This window comes from Mytilus trossulus, chromosome 12, assembly GCF_036588685.1.
Source record: "Mytilus trossulus isolate FHL-02 chromosome 12, PNRI_Mtr1.1.1.hap1, whole genome shotgun sequence".
Classification (NCBI taxonomy): domain Eukaryota; kingdom Metazoa; phylum Mollusca; class Bivalvia; order Mytilida; family Mytilidae; genus Mytilus; species Mytilus trossulus.
The window spans coordinates 58,983,603-59,005,196 of record NC_086384.1 but is presented as its reverse complement, the minus strand read 5'-3'; the positions used below and the strand labels follow the sequence as shown (position 1 = coordinate 59,005,196).

At 32.0% G+C, this 21,594-nt stretch overlaps 2 protein-coding genes across 2 annotated transcripts in view; both read left to right on the top strand.

The window, feature by feature from the left end:
- The first annotated feature begins 10,788 nt into the window (after positions 1-10,788).
- On the top strand, positions 10,789-12,893 carry LOC134692944 (uncharacterized). Its single transcript, XM_063553588.1, has 3 exons — positions 10,789-10,954; positions 11,253-11,558; positions 12,562-12,893. Exons 1-3 carry the CDS (start codon positions 10,855-10,857, stop codon positions 12,618-12,620), a joined length of 465 nt encoding a protein of 154 aa, XP_063409658.1. The 5' UTR covers positions 10,789-10,854; the 3' UTR covers positions 12,621-12,893.
- A 396-nt stretch (positions 12,894-13,289) lies between these two features.
- LOC134692641 (uncharacterized) overlaps positions 13,290-21,594 on the top strand; it is a 65,104-nt gene continuing 56,799 nt past the window's right edge. The window contains exons 1-4 of the mRNA XM_063553100.1: positions 13,290-13,323; positions 17,090-17,143; positions 18,931-18,987; positions 21,288-21,584. Of these exons, the coding sequence (XP_063409170.1) occupies positions 13,290-13,323; positions 17,090-17,143; positions 18,931-18,987; positions 21,288-21,584 (442 nt within the window). The remainder of the gene's footprint in view (positions 13,324-17,089; positions 17,144-18,930; positions 18,988-21,287; positions 21,585-21,594) is intronic.

Sequence of the window (21,594 nt, the reverse complement as noted above, 5' to 3'; positions counted from 1 at the left end):
GTTAGGTATTCATCACATTCGCACGAAACTTTATTCATTACCCCTTTCAAAACTTCATTCTCTGTTCAATTTATGTTTGGAATCCACTGTTACAAACCCTCATTCAAACCAATACAAATTTCAAGCTATAATTTCGGATATTGCAAGTCACAGACTTTTCAAGCCAGTTCGCATTGGAAAAGATGAAAAAGAGAAAAGATCTTTTCTAAATCTTTCCTTTTCCAACAAAGGTCTCGATGGCGTCAACCTAGGCAATATCCTTCATCATAAATTAGTTCAATCGAAAATACCTCCTTATTTCAAAGACCAGTCTGTACCAATAATTTCTTATACCTTTACCACACCTATTGCAACTAAAATGTTCAATTACAAACGCGTTTTGCAGGATCTCAATATTGACGACTTCAAGTCTAAACCTCCTGATTGCACTTGTGCTAGTTCCCAATTCACATATAATCCTCCTGGCCACGTTATTACCGGTGACCTTAACATTGTTAATAACACGTCTCTACGAAATGTGTTATCGAAAGGTCCGAAATATCGTGAGCCTAAATCCATCAATTGGAAATACAACTTTAAAATTTTGATGGATTCAGTCGCGGATTATGCCAGGCAATGGGCTAAGCGCGAGAAGGAAGACGTAGACACTCTATCCGAATGGATTAAGGCAGTGAGGTCGTTAATACAAATCAGAATTAAGAAACTGAATGGGTCCATCAATGCCCATGCTACGTCAATCTTCAAAGACCCAAATGTTGCTAAACACCTATCCGACCTCCATGATAAATATGTTGTTGTCCCCGCAGACAAAGCCCCAAATAACATCGTTTTTGTCTGTAAAAGTCATTACATTAATTGCTTGATAAACGAATTAGGTATAGACAATTCACTTGGAAACTCAACATATACCTTCACGACACTTACCGAAGAGGAAATTCTTGATAATCATAGGTCTGTTCTTTGTTCCTTTGGTATTTCAAACAAAGATGAAGAACTGGATTTTCCATCACTGTATTGGATACCTAAACTACATAAGTGTCCTTACAAACAACGGTATATTGCTGGGTCTTCCAAGTGCTCCACGAAACCCCTTTCTAAATTATTAACATCTATTTTATCAGCAATCAAAGACGGGCTTCAAAGTTATTGTGAAACTGCCTATTCTAGAGGTGGCGTGAATCAGATGTGGATACTTAAAAATTCCAAAGATCTTTTAGAGTACATACAATCTAACTCTCTTTCATCTTGTAACAGTATTAAAACATTTGACTTTTCCACTCTTTACACAAGTATTCCACATTCCAAACTAAAAGACAAATTAAAAGAGTTGGTATTACTTTGCTTCATAAAAAAGAATGGCCAACGTAGATACAAGTATCTTGTCTTAGGGAGGGATAAATCCTACTTTGTAAAGAATCACCCTGATTCAAACAAAAAATTCTCTGAAACCGATATTATCAAGATGCTTGATTTCTTGATTGACAACATATTTGTTACGTTCGGAGGACGTGTTTTTCAACAGACTGTCGGCATCCCAATGGGAACAAACTGTGCCCCTCTACTTGCTGACTTGTTTCTTTATTATTATGAGGCTGACTTCATGCAGGAATTTCTTAGGAAGAAAGATAAGAAGTTAGCAATATCCTTTAACTCTACTTTCCGCTATATAGATGACGTTCTTTCACTAAACAATTCAAAATTTGTTGACTATTTGGAACGCATCTATCCCATCGAATTGGAGATAAAGGATACTACATATACAGTTACGTCGGCTTCATATCTTGACTTACATCTAGAAATTGACAATTAGGGTCGGTTGAAGACAAAACTTTACGACAAAAGAGATGATTTCAGGTTTCCAATTGTGAACTTTCCATTTCTTAGTAGCAACATTCCAGCAGCACCTGCATACGGGGTATATATCTCCCAATTAATACGATATTCCCGTGCTTGCATTTCCTATCATGATTTTCTTGATAGAGGGTAACTGCTCACAAGGAAGCTATTAAACCAAGAGTTCCAAATGGTGCAGTTGAAATCATCCCTTCGTAAATTTTACGGACGCCATCACGAGTTGGTTGACGTTATGGAATAACCGTTTCACAAATGATATCGGATATGTTCCTTACGTCGTAACTACAATCCCCTTCCCTTTCATGAATTTGACCTACCGAATTAGACAATCTACCGGATTTGTAATCACATAAGCAACATGACGGGTGCCGCATGTGGAGCAGGGTCTGCTTACCCTTTCGGAGCACCTGAGATCACCCCTAGTTTTTGTTGGGGTTCCTGTTGTTTATTCCTTAGTTTTCTATGTTGTGTCATGTGTACTATTGTTTTTCTGTTTGTCTTTTTCATTTTTAGCCATGGCGTTGTCAGTTTGTTTTAGATTTATGAGTTTGACTGTCCCTTTGGTATCTTTCGTCCCTCTCTTTTCTGACTTACAGTATTCTTGAGACATGTAAAATTGAAATACATTAATATTCTTTAATAGGTGTTGTTAAATCATTTATTGAATAAACAACACTTTAACGCTGTTTAAAAAAAATACACGACCGCGTTTTGCATATCTTTTAAAATAAATTTTATTAATAAAAATTAAAATCATAACAATACTGAACTTTGAGCATGTTGAGATAATTCAAATTGAGAGTTTCTGATCAAATGGTAAAATCAAACGCTCAAACACATCAAACAAATAGACAACAATAGAGTTGTTTCATTATTTAACCATTCCAACTGTGATATTTGATTTCCGTATTCAATTACCCTTATATATTATATAAAGTATATGCACACATGTTTTGATTACTAGACATTTTACCAGAATTAATGAATTATTAATTTATAGTTCGCACGTTACTATAAGTCGTTTAAACTGGATCGATAGCAGATTGAGAGAGCATTAATGTAAGCTCTATAGGTAAAAAGTATGTCCAGTATAAGTTTACAATTATTTGGCAAGTCACATGTGTTTATCATCATAACTAAAATTGGTTAAAAATGGTTAACCCCGTCTTTTATCCCGTCCGAAAGATAAAAAAAGAGGTATTTTTTGTTACAATCTGTTGTTATACAAGTTAGTTTTTTTTTCTATTCCAAAACATGTTCGATAATACAACCATCTCATCGCAGCTTTTTATGATTGATATAAAATAAATTTGTATAATTGTGTTAATAAAATATTGAGGAACTAAGGTTATAATTCCTTCAGGAATTCTTCAGGCAACGTTGACGTTTGCGTTTATGTCTTTTTTGTCTGTCAGCCCTTCCTGATTTTCAGCACTTACAAAAATGTCTTTTTGGTTGAAGTTAAAGTAACACAGCACATTGGATGTGCAAATTTTATTAATTTGTTTATATATATATATATATCCCTGTACTGTCCATATTGATCAAACTTGCATAGCATAATAACCTAATAAATGTCTGCACATTATGTTAACGTACACACAGGTAAACTGAAAATATCGATCACTCACTTTGGTCTTACTAACAATTTTGATTTGAATTGGTGGGTCTATAGTATAGCGGTTGATATAACAAGCTGAATGGGGTTAATTAATCACTTTAATTTTGTTGATAAGGATATCAAACTTGGCGACAAAGTAACATTCGTCCTCTCATTGGGTAAATCGAACATTATCAAACACATATCTTTTTTTCATTTGCATTTTAACCAGTCTACATAAGTGCAATGATGTTTTCACTGGTTTTTGATCGGACGATAATCTTCTTTCCAAAAGTGTATTTACACCATGTTATTGTAATATATGTAACACACATGTTATTGATTAATTTATGAATGTTAAAATTACATACTCAAACCGGTTTATAGAATCTATTTTTAATTTGAAAAAAAAACATACCTGAGATTGAAAACTGTGAGAACTTAATCAATTTCATGTAAATTTATTGATGCATCATATGGTTTCGCTTTGATTAAAACATACATAAGAATGACACATTTATAAATTGATTGATTTATTGATAAATTGAATGACTGACGTAAAGTATAACTTCCTTCGATAATTAAAGAAATTGTATAAAAACTAATAAATAGCTCTCTGAGCAAAAATTGATCGGAGCCTGACAATTTTTTGTCGGGACTGTTCCTTTCAAGTAACTTTTGATTTTCACGTTCCAAATGAATATTCATACACATAATCAATGCAGTACATCTTGTTGTCTCCATAACACTTGATAAATATTTCTGAATGTTTAAAAGAGAAAGGATCCCATTAGCTAAAAGTAAAGGTTGCTCCAAAATATTGACAAAACACAGCTTTGTTTACTGGTTAGTTTTCAGATTAAAAAACACGTTTGGTCTACAAATTTCTCATGTAAAAGGATGAACATAAGTGTTGGTTTTATGTGCCATTGTTTTGCAAAATTTAGTGATCTGTGTTATGAAGGTATTAGAAAAATACCGAGCTCCAAGGTAAATTCTTGTCGTTTCCTGACTTTGGAGTACACCTGTATTGTGTTTCTTCGTGTAATAACTCAGACAAGATCTTTAAAAAAATCAACATGGTTCAAATCTACAGCCGAATCCGTATTGTCATGTTTGCCATGTAACTACTTTAACATTTATGTTTTGCATCTGAAAAAAAATTTCATAGAGAGATAGAAATAAAATAACCAAAAATGTTTAGCAAGACAATATCTTCAAATAAGACTACTGTCCAGATTTGTCAATGAATTCTTCTTTTTGGAGTACTTGCTCTTTAAAGACGTTTTTCATCCGTTTATTATGTATTGCTTCTCATTTTGGTAACCATTTTAGATGGATAATCACTTTGAAAGTAAACATTATCAGGAAGACAAGGTTTGTGAGTAGGAAAAGTTTTGTCGATTTTGTAGTATAATCTATAAAGGTGTAATTTCCCTTAAGAGTGTAAGCCCTTTTTACATGTTTTATGTTTTTAACTAAATAAGAAGAGTTAAATAAAAAGAGCAAATGTAAACAAAAAAGGATCTCAGCAATACAAAACGTTTGTTATGAGTTTTACCTTTGTCCACAGTGTTGGTTCGAGATACCCATAACCGTTTAGTTTTAATCTGAAAGAAATGTAAAGTTATATGTGTTTGCATTTAATACTTATACATGTATGTATAATGTTAACACGATATAAAACCTGGCGAACCCATTTTAAACGTCTCCTTATATTTAAAATTCTCATAAATTAAACGTATTCGTGTTAACTGAAGGATATGATTTTATAGTGAAAATCCAATGAGAACAACACATACATGTATAACATCAAAACCAAATACATGAATTTGGGATAGATAAGTACCGTGACACGTCTTATAGTAAACATTTTTGACATTTTAATAACTTTCTTAAACTTACCTGGTTTTCTACCAAATTTTGACAAATTTAAGCTTGTTTATGATAATAAGACAGTATTCAGAAGTAAATTTAAAAAAATAATATTACAGTTTTCCGAATTTTACTTATACATTGACTCAGTTTTACTGCCAGGAAACATTACATTCACTCTGTGCTTAAAGTTTTGAAATTTTTATAACTTTTTTAAACTATTCTAGATTTGTACCAATTTTGGACAAACGCTTGTTTATGATCCAAAGCTAGTAACTAGCAGGAATTCATGTTAATTATTGTCACCTGTTTTTCGTATTTTACTTATAAATGAACTAGTTTTTTTTGCCAGTTAACATTACATACAGTCTGCAGTTAAAGTTTTTTCAAAACATTTATGAGATTTATAAATTATCCTGGATTTTTACCAAATTTTGACAGAAGCTTCTTACAATCAAAAGTTAATATTGATAAGAATATAATTATTATAATTTTTTCTCGTTTTTCTTGAGCCTGCGATTAACAACAAAAGTAGGCGATACACTTGTTTCCGCGGAATCCTAACACGTTTTTAATCTGTGGTTAGCATATCGATTAAAAGATGTTTTATGAGTGCCTATGAGACACAAGGTTCTACCAAGGTTCTAGACTGATTATACGAGGTTTTATTCAGATTTCAAACGTTGTTTTCCATAACGCTATATCATAACGTTATATGTATGTAACTGGCAGTCCACAATTAAATGTTATCACAATGTAAAATCACAACGTTTAACAACAAAACAGAAAAGTTCCAGGAACATTGTTTGTTTGTGTTATACGACTGTAAGATAGGACATTTTTTTCTACTTTTTATTTCAATATTCTTGTTATTAATATAAAATACATAAAACAACATAATAAAAAACCTCATCTTAAATTATAGTATATTTTTTAAATTAACCTGTGACCTCATTTTTTGGTGGTGATGCTGTCGTATGAAAGACAGTACGTGGTACTGTTTTGCTGTTTGGGTGTTCTAGGTTATTTTACGTGTTCTTTTTTGTCGAAGCTTCTACTTTTGTAGAAAAGAGAGACATAGCGATCCTACATTCCGTCATCGGCGTCGTCGTCGTCTGCGGCGCCCGCAACTATTCACTTTGTAGTAAAAGTTTTTGAAATTATAATTACTTTCTTAAACTTACCTGTTTTTTTACCACACTGTATAGACGCTTGTTTATGATAATAAGATAGTATCAAGAAAAACAATATTCCGTTTTTTTTCCCGTATTTTACTTATAAATGGACTTATTTTTTTGCCAGTTAACATTACATACAGTCTGCAGTTACAGTTTTCAAACCATTTATTAGATTTATAAATTATCCTGGATTTTTACCAGACTTGGAAAGAACCTTCTAACACGCAAAAGAAAGTATTGAGAGGAATACAATTAGTATTTTTTTCCTCGTTTTTGTTGACATGTGATTAACAACAAAAGTTGGCCAGACACTGGGTTCCGTGGAACCCTAACATTTTTTATTCTGTGATGAGCATGTCGATTAGAAGATGTGGTATGAGTGCCAATGAGACACAAAGTTCTATCAAGGTTCCAGACTGGTTATACAAGTTTTATTCAGGCTTTAAATTTGTTTTGATAACGTTATATCCTAACGTTCTTTGAATGTTACAGTCCACAGTTTAATGTTACCACAATGTAAAATCACAACGTGTTCACAACAATACAGAAACAATCCAGGAACATTTTTTGTTTGTGTTTTGTGGTTAAACAATGTAATGTACAGCCTATAGCATATAGTCTTTATCTTTAATTTTGTAAATGTTCATATTTTTAGATGGCATTAAGGAGTCAATCAGACATGATGTACATGTTTATCTTACTGATTTTCCTTCAGGTATGTTCTTACTATATATTTTTATTTATCCGTTCTTCCATCTCGTTGTTTCATGTTAAAGAAAACGGTTTATGGAGTTTACTAATTTTCGTGGTTTTTACGTTAAGAAAACACTTATGTAAATGTCACTTTATACATGACAATACTTAAGAAAACTTATATGAACTTGTGCTGTTGGGAAAAATCAATAATTGCATTTCATTGTAACAGTGAGCACTAATCAAGTGTTGTAACCTGCTAATTGGCTTTTACACACTTTTGATGTCATATCAAAGGACAATGATTGTGTAATAAATGTTTAACGACTTGAGGGCATTACAGATGTATTAGACTGTTAAATAACATTGATTAACAGATCATTATTTATTACTGTACAAACAAAAGATTAGGTTTATCATCTGACTTAAAGAAAACCTTTGAACAATGTTGAATATCGATGTCATATCAATTAACCTATTTATGTCATTGTATGCATTTATGTTCATCAATTATATAATGTCAATAAGATTTTGTCAGATCATAAAATAATGTTAATCTACAGTTAAATTTTCGTTCGAGTTTTAAGTTCGTGGATAATTCTTATCCACGAAATAAATGAAATTAAATCCACCTCGAAAATTTCTACTTTTACAGTAAGCAAAAATGTACATCCCTCGAAAATAACCCGCTATACGGTAATCCTTATAACTCTTTAATATTGAAAAGTTGATTGCATTTCCCAACTTATAACATCAACAGTATATTTGAATTGGCCTGGTGCCTGCATGTATTTTGTAATAAACGGAAAAAAATAACACGATGAAAATTGCTGTCTGATAACCAATAAGCTACTAATTAATCGTACTATCATTCAAATAAAAAATGTGTTGTGCTTATTTCAAAAATTCAACGATAAACACGAAATGATCAAAAACATATTTAATGTTGAACCAGTTTACCTTGGTAACAAGAAAGAGTTCCGTCAAAGTCGTCTATCGAAAAATAAAACAAAGCTACTAACGGAAGTCCCCTGGACCAAACAATTACAGATATATTCCCTAATATGCAAAGCATATAAGAATTAGTGTATAACTTTCATTCACAAAGACAAGTAATGGACCGGATTCTAACATTTGAAGTATCAAACCTATATATGTCACTAACCGAAGATCAATTTCACAATATCTATATCAGGTTTTATATATGTGTTTATACTATAAAATACATATATAGGTAGATTAAAAAAAAATTCACGTCAGCGTTTAGTTTTGCCAATGATTTTGATGAATACAATAATTATCTTCCTTTCTCTGCAACGCATACCTAATTTATTAATTAATTTTCATATTCCGGAAAATGTAAAGCAAAAAAATCATTCGTTGGTTATGTGATATCTCTTGAAGTGTCACATGCCTTGTTGAAAAATTGTGAGCAGATCCTGCTCCATAGATTGCACCTGTCTTTTTGTTCGTATTATTACAAACCCGGTAAATAGTATAATTCGGTAGGTCACATTCGTGAAAAGGGATTGTAGTTAAGATATAAGGAACATGTCCGATAGCATCTGTGAAACGGATATTCAATAACAATCAACCAACTCGTGATGGCGTCCGTCAAAATTAGTTACGAAGTAATGATTTCAACTTCACCATTTTCACCATTTGGAACACTTGGTGTAATAATTTGAAAGATAAATTTAATTTTGTTTTATTAAAAAACCATATAGCAAAAATTCAGAACAGTTTGCTATCTTATGTTTTCAGTATAGTGCCAACTTAATGCAAGATAAGTCGCTGTAGATCTAGAGCGTATTTTATAATTCAATAATGGGTACATGGTATATTTCAGAAACAAAATCATTTATCTTAAAAAGTATGCAACTCATTTAAATATGTCCATGCAATATAATTTATCTATATAAAACGAAGAGGGGGAGGGTGTTGTAATTTAACATCAGATGTGTCTATGATCAGTGTTTCATTAAAACATAAAAATGTAACCTTTTTATTGTAATTTGTTATAGCCGAAATTAACGTGTTTGTTTTTTAACTATATCAACGGTTATAACATTTTCTGTTGTTCGAATATTCCTGGTACCTTTTGTTTTTTTCTAAAATCTTAGCATGTAGGTATTGTACCAATTATTGTTTGGCATTGCACAGTGGGGAAAAAACCGGTGTCTTTAGCAAGGATTTTTCTGCATCTGTGTAGTTTAACGAATATTACAACAGTGGCCTAAATATGTCTTTACTGTGCAACTTAAAAGTTGACCATGTTTTTCTATTAAGTGTTTCTTTTATGTTGATAAACTTAATGCAGAATTTTCTGAAAACCGCAAATCAACAGTTTTTATAATGAAAATTATAGAATGTTACATTAATTCAAATTAGAGGTAGCAGTACCAGATATCAGAGGATCATTCAAACGCATAAATCGAAAATAAACAAACAACGCCGTGACTAAAAAAGAAAAAGAAAAACAGACAAATACTGTGGATTCATTTTAATTCTTTGGATCCTTTTTTTGTGGATTTTGTGGATACAGGTGAATCACGAATTGAAATGTTCAACAAACTGCCACTTTTTATATAGGGTTGTATGATGATTCTGGTAAAACCCCTTAATCAAATGTACAAGAAAATGTAGTTTTTTATCAAGCCACGAAAACTAATGAATCCATAGTAATAATACACTAGATATAACATAGTAAACTACGGACTAATCAACACGAATCCCAACAAAAAATAGGGGTCATCGCATGTGCTCTGGAAGTGTAAGCATATTTTTAATTGATTGTTGTGTTTTAGTTCAGTAATTAAACACAGTTAACATTTCAAAAGTCAGTCGTGTCTTGCTGCAACTAAGAACTTAGTTAGTATATATAAGATGATGTGGTATGAGTGTCAAAGAGACAAGTCTCCATTCAAGTCACAATTGGTAAAAAAAATAAACATTGATAGGTAAAAATACGACCTACATGAACAACACGGATCTTAGGCTCACACCAAACAGCAAGCTATAAAGGGTCCAAATACTCACCGGTAAAAACCATTTTAAAAGGAAAATCAAAGGTCTAATCTATATAAAAAGAATCAAGAAACGAGACAAACATATACACTACCTTAACAAATGACAACGACTGAACAGAAGGTGGTACATCCTAATCAACCCTGGCTGTTTGTGTGCGTGTATGTGTGTTAAAAAAATTAACGTTGACAAGGTATTGTTTGCACTAAGATTGAGAATAGAAATGGGGAATGTGTCAAAGAAACAACAACCCGACCAAAAAGCCGAAGGCCATAAACGAGTTTTCAATACATCAAAATCAACCTGGATTCGGAGGCGAGCTTCAGCTGGCTCCGAAATACACAATGTATACTAGTATAGTGATAATGAACGTCATACTAAGCTATAAAATCTAAAAAGGAAATTAAAATTAAAAATCATACCAGACTTTGGTCAGGCGCAAACATGCAGCGGGGTTAAACTTTTGTTTTGAGATTTAAACCCTCCCCTATTCCTCTAGCCAATGTATAACTTTGCTTAAACTTGGAATGAATGTGGATTTATCTTTTTTTGTAGATGTTATGCTTTAATGATGCATTCGAGTTCATCTGTCCATCGCAGGCACACTGGAACCTTCGGGCAAAATCCATGTGTAAGCCGACAACAAACTATACTTGCTTATTTGATATTAACCTTCAAATAAATGTATACAGGGATAAATGTAACAGACCTAGAATCTTAGGTCCTGGTATGTATTTGTTTCAATATATATATCAATTGTTGTTTAGTAAATGATAGCATATTGAGTTTTACAATTTTGAGCTTTATCAAAAAGTCCATGACAGACAATAAATAAAAGTAACCACTATTTCGAATATATCAAACAATAACTGTATTCTCATTTAAAAAAGAGATAATTGAAACACAATACACAGAAATTATCTTCAATAGAACAGCTGTTAATATTAAAGAAATGAATTTCATTGTATTTAAAATAGCTTTGTAGTGAAGGTAAAATGGCAGGTTATAAAACACTTTCTTTGCAGGTTATAAATACGTCTTTCAACCTAACTTAAACAGAGCAGCATGTAGTGGTAATCGATATCAGCCTTTTATTTTTGAGACAGTTGGGTACAGTGACTGCACCTTTCAGAAATCATTTTGCAACAGCCTAGGTCAGGAGACATATGAACACGGCGATACTACGGTCGACAGAAAATGTATATGTAATACCAATAAAGGATATTTTTTTGTCAGGAACTCGAAACAACAATGTCACTGTAATCCTTCAACTGAAGATTGTTCCTGTTATCGCGGAAGATATTCATACAACAAATCGATTGGACTGGAAAGTAAAGTACAGTTATCTATTTTGTTGTCAGATTTAAATTCTATAAATATTCAATTTTGCTCGTTTATTAAAAATTAAAAGTGTTGTTGTGGTTAAAATAACGTTTTCCTTTCCATTACTAGGTATATATTATTTCTAGAACCGACGGAAATTTAGTGCACATGATTTTTCAAGGCAAAGAATTAGCATATTTATATTCATTTCAATATTTATTGAAACATAACATATGTTAAATGTTATAGACGAATCGTTAATTAGATGTTGAATTATTCGAAATACTCGAATTTATCGAAACGAGCGTCACACTTTAAAACCTGATATCTTTATTATTATTTAGCTGCAACATTTTGATGGTTCATGAGTCAGGATTCCCGTCAGTATTTGTTGCATATTTTATGTTAACCTTAGTTTAATTTGGCTAGTTTGTAGGACCTTTTTGTTTGATAGCTCTTCAGCTTTTTCGGTCCATATACATCATTTACTTTCAATTATTCGGCTTTGAACATTCACTAGTGAAAGTAAATACAGAAAAGCGCTGTTATGACTTGTTGTTTTGAATTTTTTATTCAGTTTATTGAGAACTTGATGGAAGTGGCAGGTCTTTACCTGTTACTATTGAATAGATTCACATGCTTGGAACGCGTAATAATTTGACATTGTATATATATTGTTATTTGTTGTTCTGGTTAATGAGCATATATGTAAATCCCTCAAACAGGGTGATTGGTGAACAGAAATACGTAAAATTCCTCCGACTGTCAGGTACGAAGTCCGTTTAGCTGTGTTGGATAACCAAGTGCACTAGAATTATGGCAACAACTCTTTTACGGGTTTACAAGTTGTCAGTTTTAGTTTCTGTTTCTTTCAAATATACCCTCATGTTTCAGTACTTGTTGCAGTTCACATTAGCTACTGACCATTACAACTGAAAAGTTATCGATTTGTATAACACATACAGAGTGAATAATACTTTATATGAAAAGCTTCTTAACTATATTTTTCAGATATCAAATGCTATGATGACCTTAAAATGACAAGAAAGATGTTCTTAGAAGACACGTAGGGTTTCCTCAACTTCTCAAATTATATTCCTTTGTTATGTTCATTTATCTATACCTATGTATTACATCTCTTTGAATTCATTAATAAAACATGCATATATGTTAAAATGATTTGCAAATGAATATCAATTTAAAGTTTAGATGTTGAATAGAATAAAAAATGGATAAAGATATATCAGTTATGCTAGTTATGAAAAGATCTTATAATTTAAATAATTTCTTGTGTGAATTGAATTAAAATTCGATTTCTGGTAGATATAACTTGGTTTAAAGTAGTTGGGCAATTCGTTATGTTGAAGTTACACTTTATTTTTAGGTATTTAGGTATGCTCACATCTTTTGATTTGTAAAACACTATGCACCAATACGCACATGTATTTGTTTATTCTAGGTTCAAAATATCTCAATCATTAAGGATCATTGAGTATGACAACTTCAATTATAACCTGAACTATGTTCCTTCAAGTAAGTATAGACAACAGTTGATGAAAAACATTTTAGATATGACTCCCTTTGAGAGTTATCAATGATGTCTCAAATGTTTATATGTTATATATACCAATGTTGCCTGAATTGAATATTTTTTTTAAACTTTCAGATTTATGACGGTTGACATTAAAAGCCGTCAATAACGATTACCATTACCAATTTTTAATTTTATGTTTGACACAATGTCAGCCTGCCATGACCAAAACCATATGAAAGGTTAAAAACGTCGAAATATTGGTAAATTGATTAATAGGGCTCTTGCGGTAAAAACAATAATTAATATGAAAATGTTACCAAATATTTCAGAAGCTTTGTGGTTCTGTCTAAATAATACAGGAATAACGCTTTTCACAATACTGTTGATAGGTGGTACCCTTCTTCTTAATATACAGAAAAAACATCAACTGTTACTTAACATGAACAAAATATTCTTAAAACATTACACTACACTGTTTGTGATATCTTACAAAGACACTTATACATTTGAGAATTAAGGTCTTTCCACCCATAGTAATCTATTTTGATAACAAACTATTTAATTTAGGTTTAAAATATTGTGTCCTGCGTCAAATGATAGGTTATTGTATGCTAATTAAAAAAAATACGGTTCTATACAAAAAAAATCCAAATGAGGGAGATAATTTGTTACTTCCGGTTTTGAAAATGTCATTAACGAGTTTTATTTGATAGTTTACTTTACACTGATTAACAAAATATATATAAATCATTATGCCATTACATTAAATAAGTATAATAAGTAGCTACTTCCAGTTTTCCTAAGGTCAATTCCGATTGGCTTCTCCATGGTCAAGTAAATAAACTCATCATAGATACCAGGACTAAATTTAGTATATACGCTAGACGCGCGTTTCGTCTACAAAAGACTCATCAGTGACGCTCGAATCCAAACAAGTTAAAAAGGCCAAATAAAGTACGAAGTTGAAGAGCATTGGGGACCAAAATTCCTAAAAGTTTTGCCAAATACAGCTAAGGTAATCTATTCCTGACCTAATGCAAATAGTCTCATAACTTTATCATGTATATGTTTCAGACCATATGAGAATTTGGGCCGTACGCGTACAGTCCGGAGCGTATACGCATACTCGTACGGTCCGACCATACGCGTACGGTCACACCGTATGAGTATACGCGTATGGTTCAGTACGAGCTGACCATACAAGTTATTGGATCATATTGGTTAAAATTAAACACACATTTATCACAATCTCAATTTTTGTTTTTACAAATTGTTATTATTAAAAATAGATGGATAAAATAAACAAACGAACAATTCAAATCAAATATTTGTTTAATTGTATATCTGAATCCTATGTTGGTACTCTCGCCCAAGGTGACACTTGCTACCACAAGTAACGTAGTATTTGGACATTTACATGTTTGCAGCTCATGCATGTCCTTTTGCATTTGCATTTTTTCGTAAAGTTGCTAAATATTCTAAAACAATTGTCCTCCCACATTATGTTTACTTCCGATATCTTCAATTTCAGTGAACATAATTCAACATGTTCAATTACCGGTAATATATTTCTGATCGATATGCTAAATACATAAGATTAACAAATTTAATTAGCGTATTTTTTTATATAGTTAAACATGTTAAATTATAAAGTGTTTATTTCGAATACAATTGAACTTTTTTATATTAATTTGAGAGTTAAGTTATGTTAATCTGTTATATGCATTTGTATCTAATAAAGTTGACCAACTTCTTGAGATTAGTCAGACCGTACGCGTACGGTCTGACCGTATGAGTGTTTGAAAAAGTACGCGTACGGTCCAAATACTCACACGGTCTGGAACATATACATACTTGAAAGAAGTTAAAGCAAGGTCAAAATCTAGAACGTCAAAATTATCAATGACCTTGAGCTTAATTTAAAGGTCATAAACCAAAGACCTCAAATCAAAGACCCTAGGTGTTAATTATATATGATTGATGAGTTATATCACCTTATGTGTAATTTAAGATACTTCAATTTAATGTAAGCGTTTTCTTTAAATCAAAACGTACGTGCTCTTCATCTTCTTTTTTTGGCCTTTTTTACTGTTTGGATTCGAGCGTCACTGTTGCGTATTTTGTAGATGAAACGCATGTCTTATCGATATCTCAAACAGTTTTTGGAAATAAAATTAAGCCAGAATCAATATTTAGAATATGCCCTTGACATCTGACCTTGACCTAATTTTCTAATCTTTTTTGGACCGTGGAACCCAAATCAAACGACCACGACCCTAACAAAATTGAACATGGAAATGGGGAATGTGTCAAAGAGAAAACAACCCGACCATAGAGCAGACAACAGCAGAAAGTCACCAACGGGTCTTCAATGCAGCGAGAAATTCCCGCACCAGGAGGCGTCCTTCAGCTGTCGCCTAAACAAATATATATACTAGTTCAGTGATATTGAACGTCATACTTAACTCCAAATTGTACACAAGAAATTAAAAATTAAAAAAATACAAGACTAACAAAGGCCAGGGGCTCCTGACTTGGGACAGGCGCAAAAATGCGGCGGGGTTAAACATGTTTGTGAGATATCAACCCTCCCCCTATGCCACTAGACAATGCAGAAAAATAAACGCATAACAATACGCACATTAAAATTCAGTTCAAGAGAAGTCCGAGTCTGATGTCAGAAGATGTAACCAAAGTAAATAAACAAAATGACAATAATACATAAATAACAACAGACTACTAGCAGTTAACTGACATGCCAGCTTCAGATTTCAATTAAAGTGATTGAAAAATTATGTCTTCATCATATGAATATCAGGCACAATCCTCCCCGTCAGGGGTTTAGTATCATACCTAAGTCTCTATCAAAGAAGGTTAAGGAATGAATATAACTTATATCAAAAGCATAAGGGGGAATAACTATCGTATGGAGTCTTCGTAACGTTAAGATGAAAAACACGTAATATCCTGAGGATAGATTGTATAACGAAGAGTGTAGAAACATAAATTTGCCGCTTACTTCTACGGTTGCGAAGGAGGTTTTATGCCAAGAAAAAAACGTTGTTTGTGGAGATAACTCTTACAAAGAAAAGTGTTCGGATAAACAGGATAGTTAGTTTCAAAAGCGTATATACTGTTCGATAACATATACAAAAACTAAGCGACGTCTTTTGTAACAAAAATATAGTGCAAGAAAAAAAATAATAATCATAATAAAATCAATAGGTCTTTACAGGGAAAGCTGAAAAGACAAAAAATAACTTAACCACATTGGTTAAGTGCCAAATTAGTATGTTTAATGTTGGCACTTAAAATTAAAGCTGACAGAATGTTGTAGACATTATGTTTAAATGTTTATGGCGATTATATTTTATAATTCATGCTTTATTTATAAGTGTTCTTATTCATGATAATTGTGTATAATCAACAAACAAATAATTATTTGGACGCTTTGGCTTATACTTACTTCTCACGTGTTGATCCCCTTTGATTATATTCGACATTAATCGATAACAGGGGTAGATCATAGGCAAAACAAAAGGTAGTTTAATTAATATCAATGCAAAAACCCCATGAGTTATTTTCCTTTCATTTTGACATATACTGCTAATCTAAGCGGATCGTATATCCTATATGAAGACAAATATTTGCGCTCCTGTAATCAAACATGCTTTTAATATTGACATACAATATAAAAAGAAAACAGAATACGTGACATACTTTTACAAATTACAATAATGTTATAAGCCGTTCTTTTATATATAAGTAAAACTATCATTGGAAATCACCCGAATCTACCTAAATACGTCATAATGAATAGTTTTGTCGTTTATTCAGTTTACTATGTTTCTCTACGTGTACATAATAGTGGTTCTACTCGTTATAAATCAGTATAAATTCAGTCTACATGTTTTTTATAAAATTATATATTAATTAAAAATCGGTTGTAAACATGTTGTAAAGTATAACACAATTCACTACAAAAACTTCATTATATTATTGTAGATGAATATCGCATCGAAGCAGCCATATCAGTATTGACATTGTTATTAGTTTACTGTAAGTATCTATAAATATATAACAATTTATCAAAAAAATCAGAAACAAATATTGTCTTTTTCTCAAATTAGATTTTTGAACGGGGTTGGGGGAAAGGTTTGGTTATTGCACATTTTTATACAATTTCCTATTTGTACATATATGCAAACTTCCCACAATATCTAGATTGAACTAAAAGCTGCTTGTTACATAATTCTTTCTAAAGCATGATATAAACTTTTTTTGACAAATTACTAAACTGTACTGCTATTAATTAAGGGGAATCCAGAAAATTATAATATGACGACCTATTATTGTCAGCCAGTATATTCACAATATCATGAATATATCTACCTTTCGCGCAAACGCAGTTATGCACACAAACGGCTGTTCCGAGTTAACACAAACTTATTCAAACTGCCAGATATATTCAATGTTCTACATCAAAATCTACAGTTTAAGAATACCAAGATTCAAATACAATACATTTGTCCATATTCTACCATTAAAAAAAAAACAATCAGTCCATTTCAATTTATTTTTTATGGTAACATTCCATTAAACGAAAATTCTGCGAAATGATGTTATTGTCTTGGCATAGCAACGAAACAAGGTGACGTTACAAGTATATTTTCGTAAAAAAAAAAAACAAACAATGCAAATACCGGGCATTTCAAGGCTTCATGAACTCCCAAAAAAGAATCAAATTACGTTGGAAGAAAAAATAAGTGAACACTGCGATTAAAAATAATAACCATTGAATTATATAATATTACTTATATTATCAAAACTGGGAAAAACTGAACAGCCAAAACAAAATCGTATGTATAAGGCTTTCACGATTAACAAAATTACCGAATTTGTCCTATTAAAATCGAAATAACACTCAGGGTAAAATTATTGAATATAAATGCCCAACCCATGGTTAAATGAAAACAAATCTACAGCTGTCATGAATCATTTTTTTAAATAAAACATGAAACTTCCCTCGGACTTGAGGGAAGTATATATGCATGCTATTAAATTTAGTTAACAGTTGAAAAGTCGATCTTTTTATTTGAAACTTTATTTACCGTTGAATCACAATTTATAAAACAACATATCCTTATTTGTATAATTTTGAAAGTCATTTACTTCATTCTTATGTTAGCCATACTTTTCAAGAATTTACAGAATCACCTTACCTTTTGCAAATTCTATTACAATGTTCAATTGAAACGTAAAATCAAAAAAATACCGAACTCAGAGGAAAATCAAATCGGAAAGTCCCTGATCATGGAAAAATCAAATGACAAAACACATAAAAAAAAAACGAATGGCAAACAACTGTCATATTCCTGATTTGGTACAGGCATTTTCAAATGTAGAAAATGGTGGATTAAATCTGGTTCTATAGCGCTACACCTCTCACGTTGTACGACAGTGTCATCAAATTCCGTTATATTTACCATGATGCGTGAACTAAACAGACATAATAAATAAAATAGTCATAATAAGGTCACAGCAGTCATCATCGTGTTACAATGATTAACTGAATTTAGAAAGAAAGATGTGTATACATTCAATCCTGTTTAAAAGAAGTTTTTATAGATACAAGTATATTTTCAAACAAAATCTGTGTTTTTATCGAGTGAATTCGTAAATAAATTTGAAGTCAGTTGTTTTAAATTGCAAGCCACAGATGTGTGTTTCATATTCCTCTTAGAATTACTATTTACAATTTTAAAAATTCATTTGAAGAGACTCCCTAAAATAAAATACTATTAAGGGATTTCTATTCTAAACACTGAATGTGATCTTGTTTTTAGTTGCTGTTTGTGTCGCTGTTCATATAATTAAACCAAGATGGATTCAACTCTGTAATAGTAAGTTTTAAAATTATACAGACCCCATCTATAAAAAAGAAGATGTGGTATGAGTGCCAATGCAACAACTGTTTACAAGAAACCAAAATGACATAGAAATTTACAACTATAGGTCACCCTACGGCTTTCAACAATGAGAAAAGCCCATACTGCATAGTCAGGCCCCGATGAACAATATAAAACAATTCAAACGAGAAAACTAACGGTGTTATCTATATGAAAACATCATGTTTGTTATCCTTCCAACCGACATTAAAACCATTGTAAACGTTTGGAATCCTTTTTTGTTTGATGAAGAGATTAACAGATAATTGAGCTGCTCAAACTGTTGCTTTGCGTTGAGAGATTGGCAAGCTTTATATACACCACGATATCTCACAACAACTCTTGTATAGGTCCGCAGGTCGACCACTATCACATGACTTATTATAGATGTGTTCTAGTCAACTTTTACAATAATTTAATACCATTGATCAATCAGTCCTGTCCGTTAGGTCCTTTCATATAACATTTAATACGTTCCTTTTTTATTACGTTTTTTTTTTGTTCTAGCGTAGCGAGTTCCACATGATGTCGTTAATACTGTGCTGCAGATTTTTTTCTAGACTTTCGGGTTGAGTACCATTTTCACCATGTTATACGAATTTAAGAAAAGTTAAACACGAATACTAGAATGTCTAGCAAGGCAGTTAACCACACAGATAATTGCTATAACACATTATCACAATTGACTGCATGGATATGTTCCAACATCACGGTTCCATAACGTGTTATTCTATTCTTTGATCATAACATCAAATAATAGAACTTATAGTTCAAATTTATTTTTTGTTAACCTTGGGTCACTAAGTTAAGTAGAAATCAATAATGATAAGGAAACATTTGGCTGGTCTTTTTTTATTGTTTTCATTCACTTTAAACTGCTCGGAATAAAACCCATATATTATGCTCGATCGGTAAGGTCGAGGCTTTAACTTCATAACACTTCAAAAACCCTGGCTTTAGTAAAGATCTAATTATAGAGGACTATGAGTTAAATCAAAATTAAAAATTATTGTTGTTTAACCAATTAATTTAAATCATTTAATTTGACAGCAATGAACCAAGCTACCGAATAACCTGGTGAAAGTTTGTAAGATCAATATACAATTAAGTTAGATGTGTCGAGTCTTATTACGTTAAATGTGTGTTCGACTAGAACCATATGGTCTTTTCAGACTCTAAGCAGTTTACGTTCGGAGGACGTGTTTTTCAACAGACTGTCGGCATTACAATGGGAACAAACTGTGCCCCTCTACTTGCCGACTTGTTTCTTTATTATTATGAGGCTGACTTCATGCAGGAACTTCTTAGGGAGGAATATAATAAGTTAGCAATATCCTTTAACTCTACTTTCCGCTATATAGATTATGTTCTGTCACTAAATAATTCAAAATTTGGTGACTATGTGGAACGCATCTATCCCATCGAACTAGAGATAAAGGATACTACATATACAGTTAAATCGGCTTCATAGCTTGACTTGCATCTAGAAATTGACAATGAGGGTCGGTTGAAAACAAAACTTTACGACAAAAGAGATGATTTCAGCTTTCTAATTGTGAACTTTCCATTTCTGAGTAGCAACATTCCAGGAGCACCTGCACACAGGGTATACATCTGCTAATTGATACGATATTCCCGTGCTTGCATTTCCTATCATGATTTTCTTGATAGAGGGTAGCTGCTTACACGAAAGCTATGAAACCAAGAGTTCCAAATGGTGAAGTTAAAATCATTCCTTCGTAAATTTTACGGACGTCATCACGAGTTGGTTGACCGTTATGGAATTACCGTTTCACAAATGATATCGGATATGTTCCATACGTCATAACTACAATCTCCTTCCCTTTCATGAATGTTACCTACCGAATTATACTATTTACCGGATTTGTTATCACATAAGCAACACGACGGGTGCCACATGTGGAGCAGGATCTGCTTACCCTTCTGGAGCACCTGAGATCACCCCTAGTTTTGGTGGGTTCGTGTTGTTTATTCTTTAGTTTTATATGTTGTGTCATGTGTACTATTGTTTGTCTGTTTTTTTGTTTTTTTTATTTTTAGCCATGGCGGTGTTAGTTTGTTTAAGATTTATGAGTTTGACTGTCCCATTGGCATCTTTCGTCCCTCTTTTGTAGTATTTTGAACATCACCTTGTCGTATGTTTTGGTTAATTGTATATAATAAAACCCTTTGTCTTTATATCTCCACATATTTTCAGGTAACGTAGATAACATTTTTATTTCTTTTTTTAACAGCTCCTACAAGATTTGCCTTCGTTGAATGTTCCGACTGTTCAATAACAATTGAATGGTATATACATGACCAAGAAGACTGTCTCCAGTATGAACTTGAATATAGAAATCAAGAAACAGATAAATTGACTGTAACGACACTTTCTACTACAGATGTATATGCAGAGGAAAATGGGCGACGTGTGTATACACTTCTAAATATTTTGCCCGAAACAGGATATGAGTTAAAACTATGTTCTGTTAATCATCATGTCAGAAGCCATTTTACAGAGCTTATGACCATCCTGACACTGAAACCAGGTAATGTAAC

Bases quoted from the DNA above. Each gene is read 5' to 3' on its own strand.
- LOC134692944 (XM_063553588.1), top strand. From the start codon at position 10,855: ATGTGTAAGCCGACAACAAACTATACTTGCTTATTTGATATTAACCTT. The intron at 10,955-11,252 runs GTATGTATTTGT...CTTTCTTTGCAG, and splicing joins ACCTAGAATCTTAGGTCCTG to GTTATAAATACGTCTTTCAA. The intron at 11,559-12,561 runs GTAAAGTACAGT...TATATTTTTCAG, and splicing joins CAAATCGATTGGACTGGAAA to ATATCAAATGCTATGATGAC.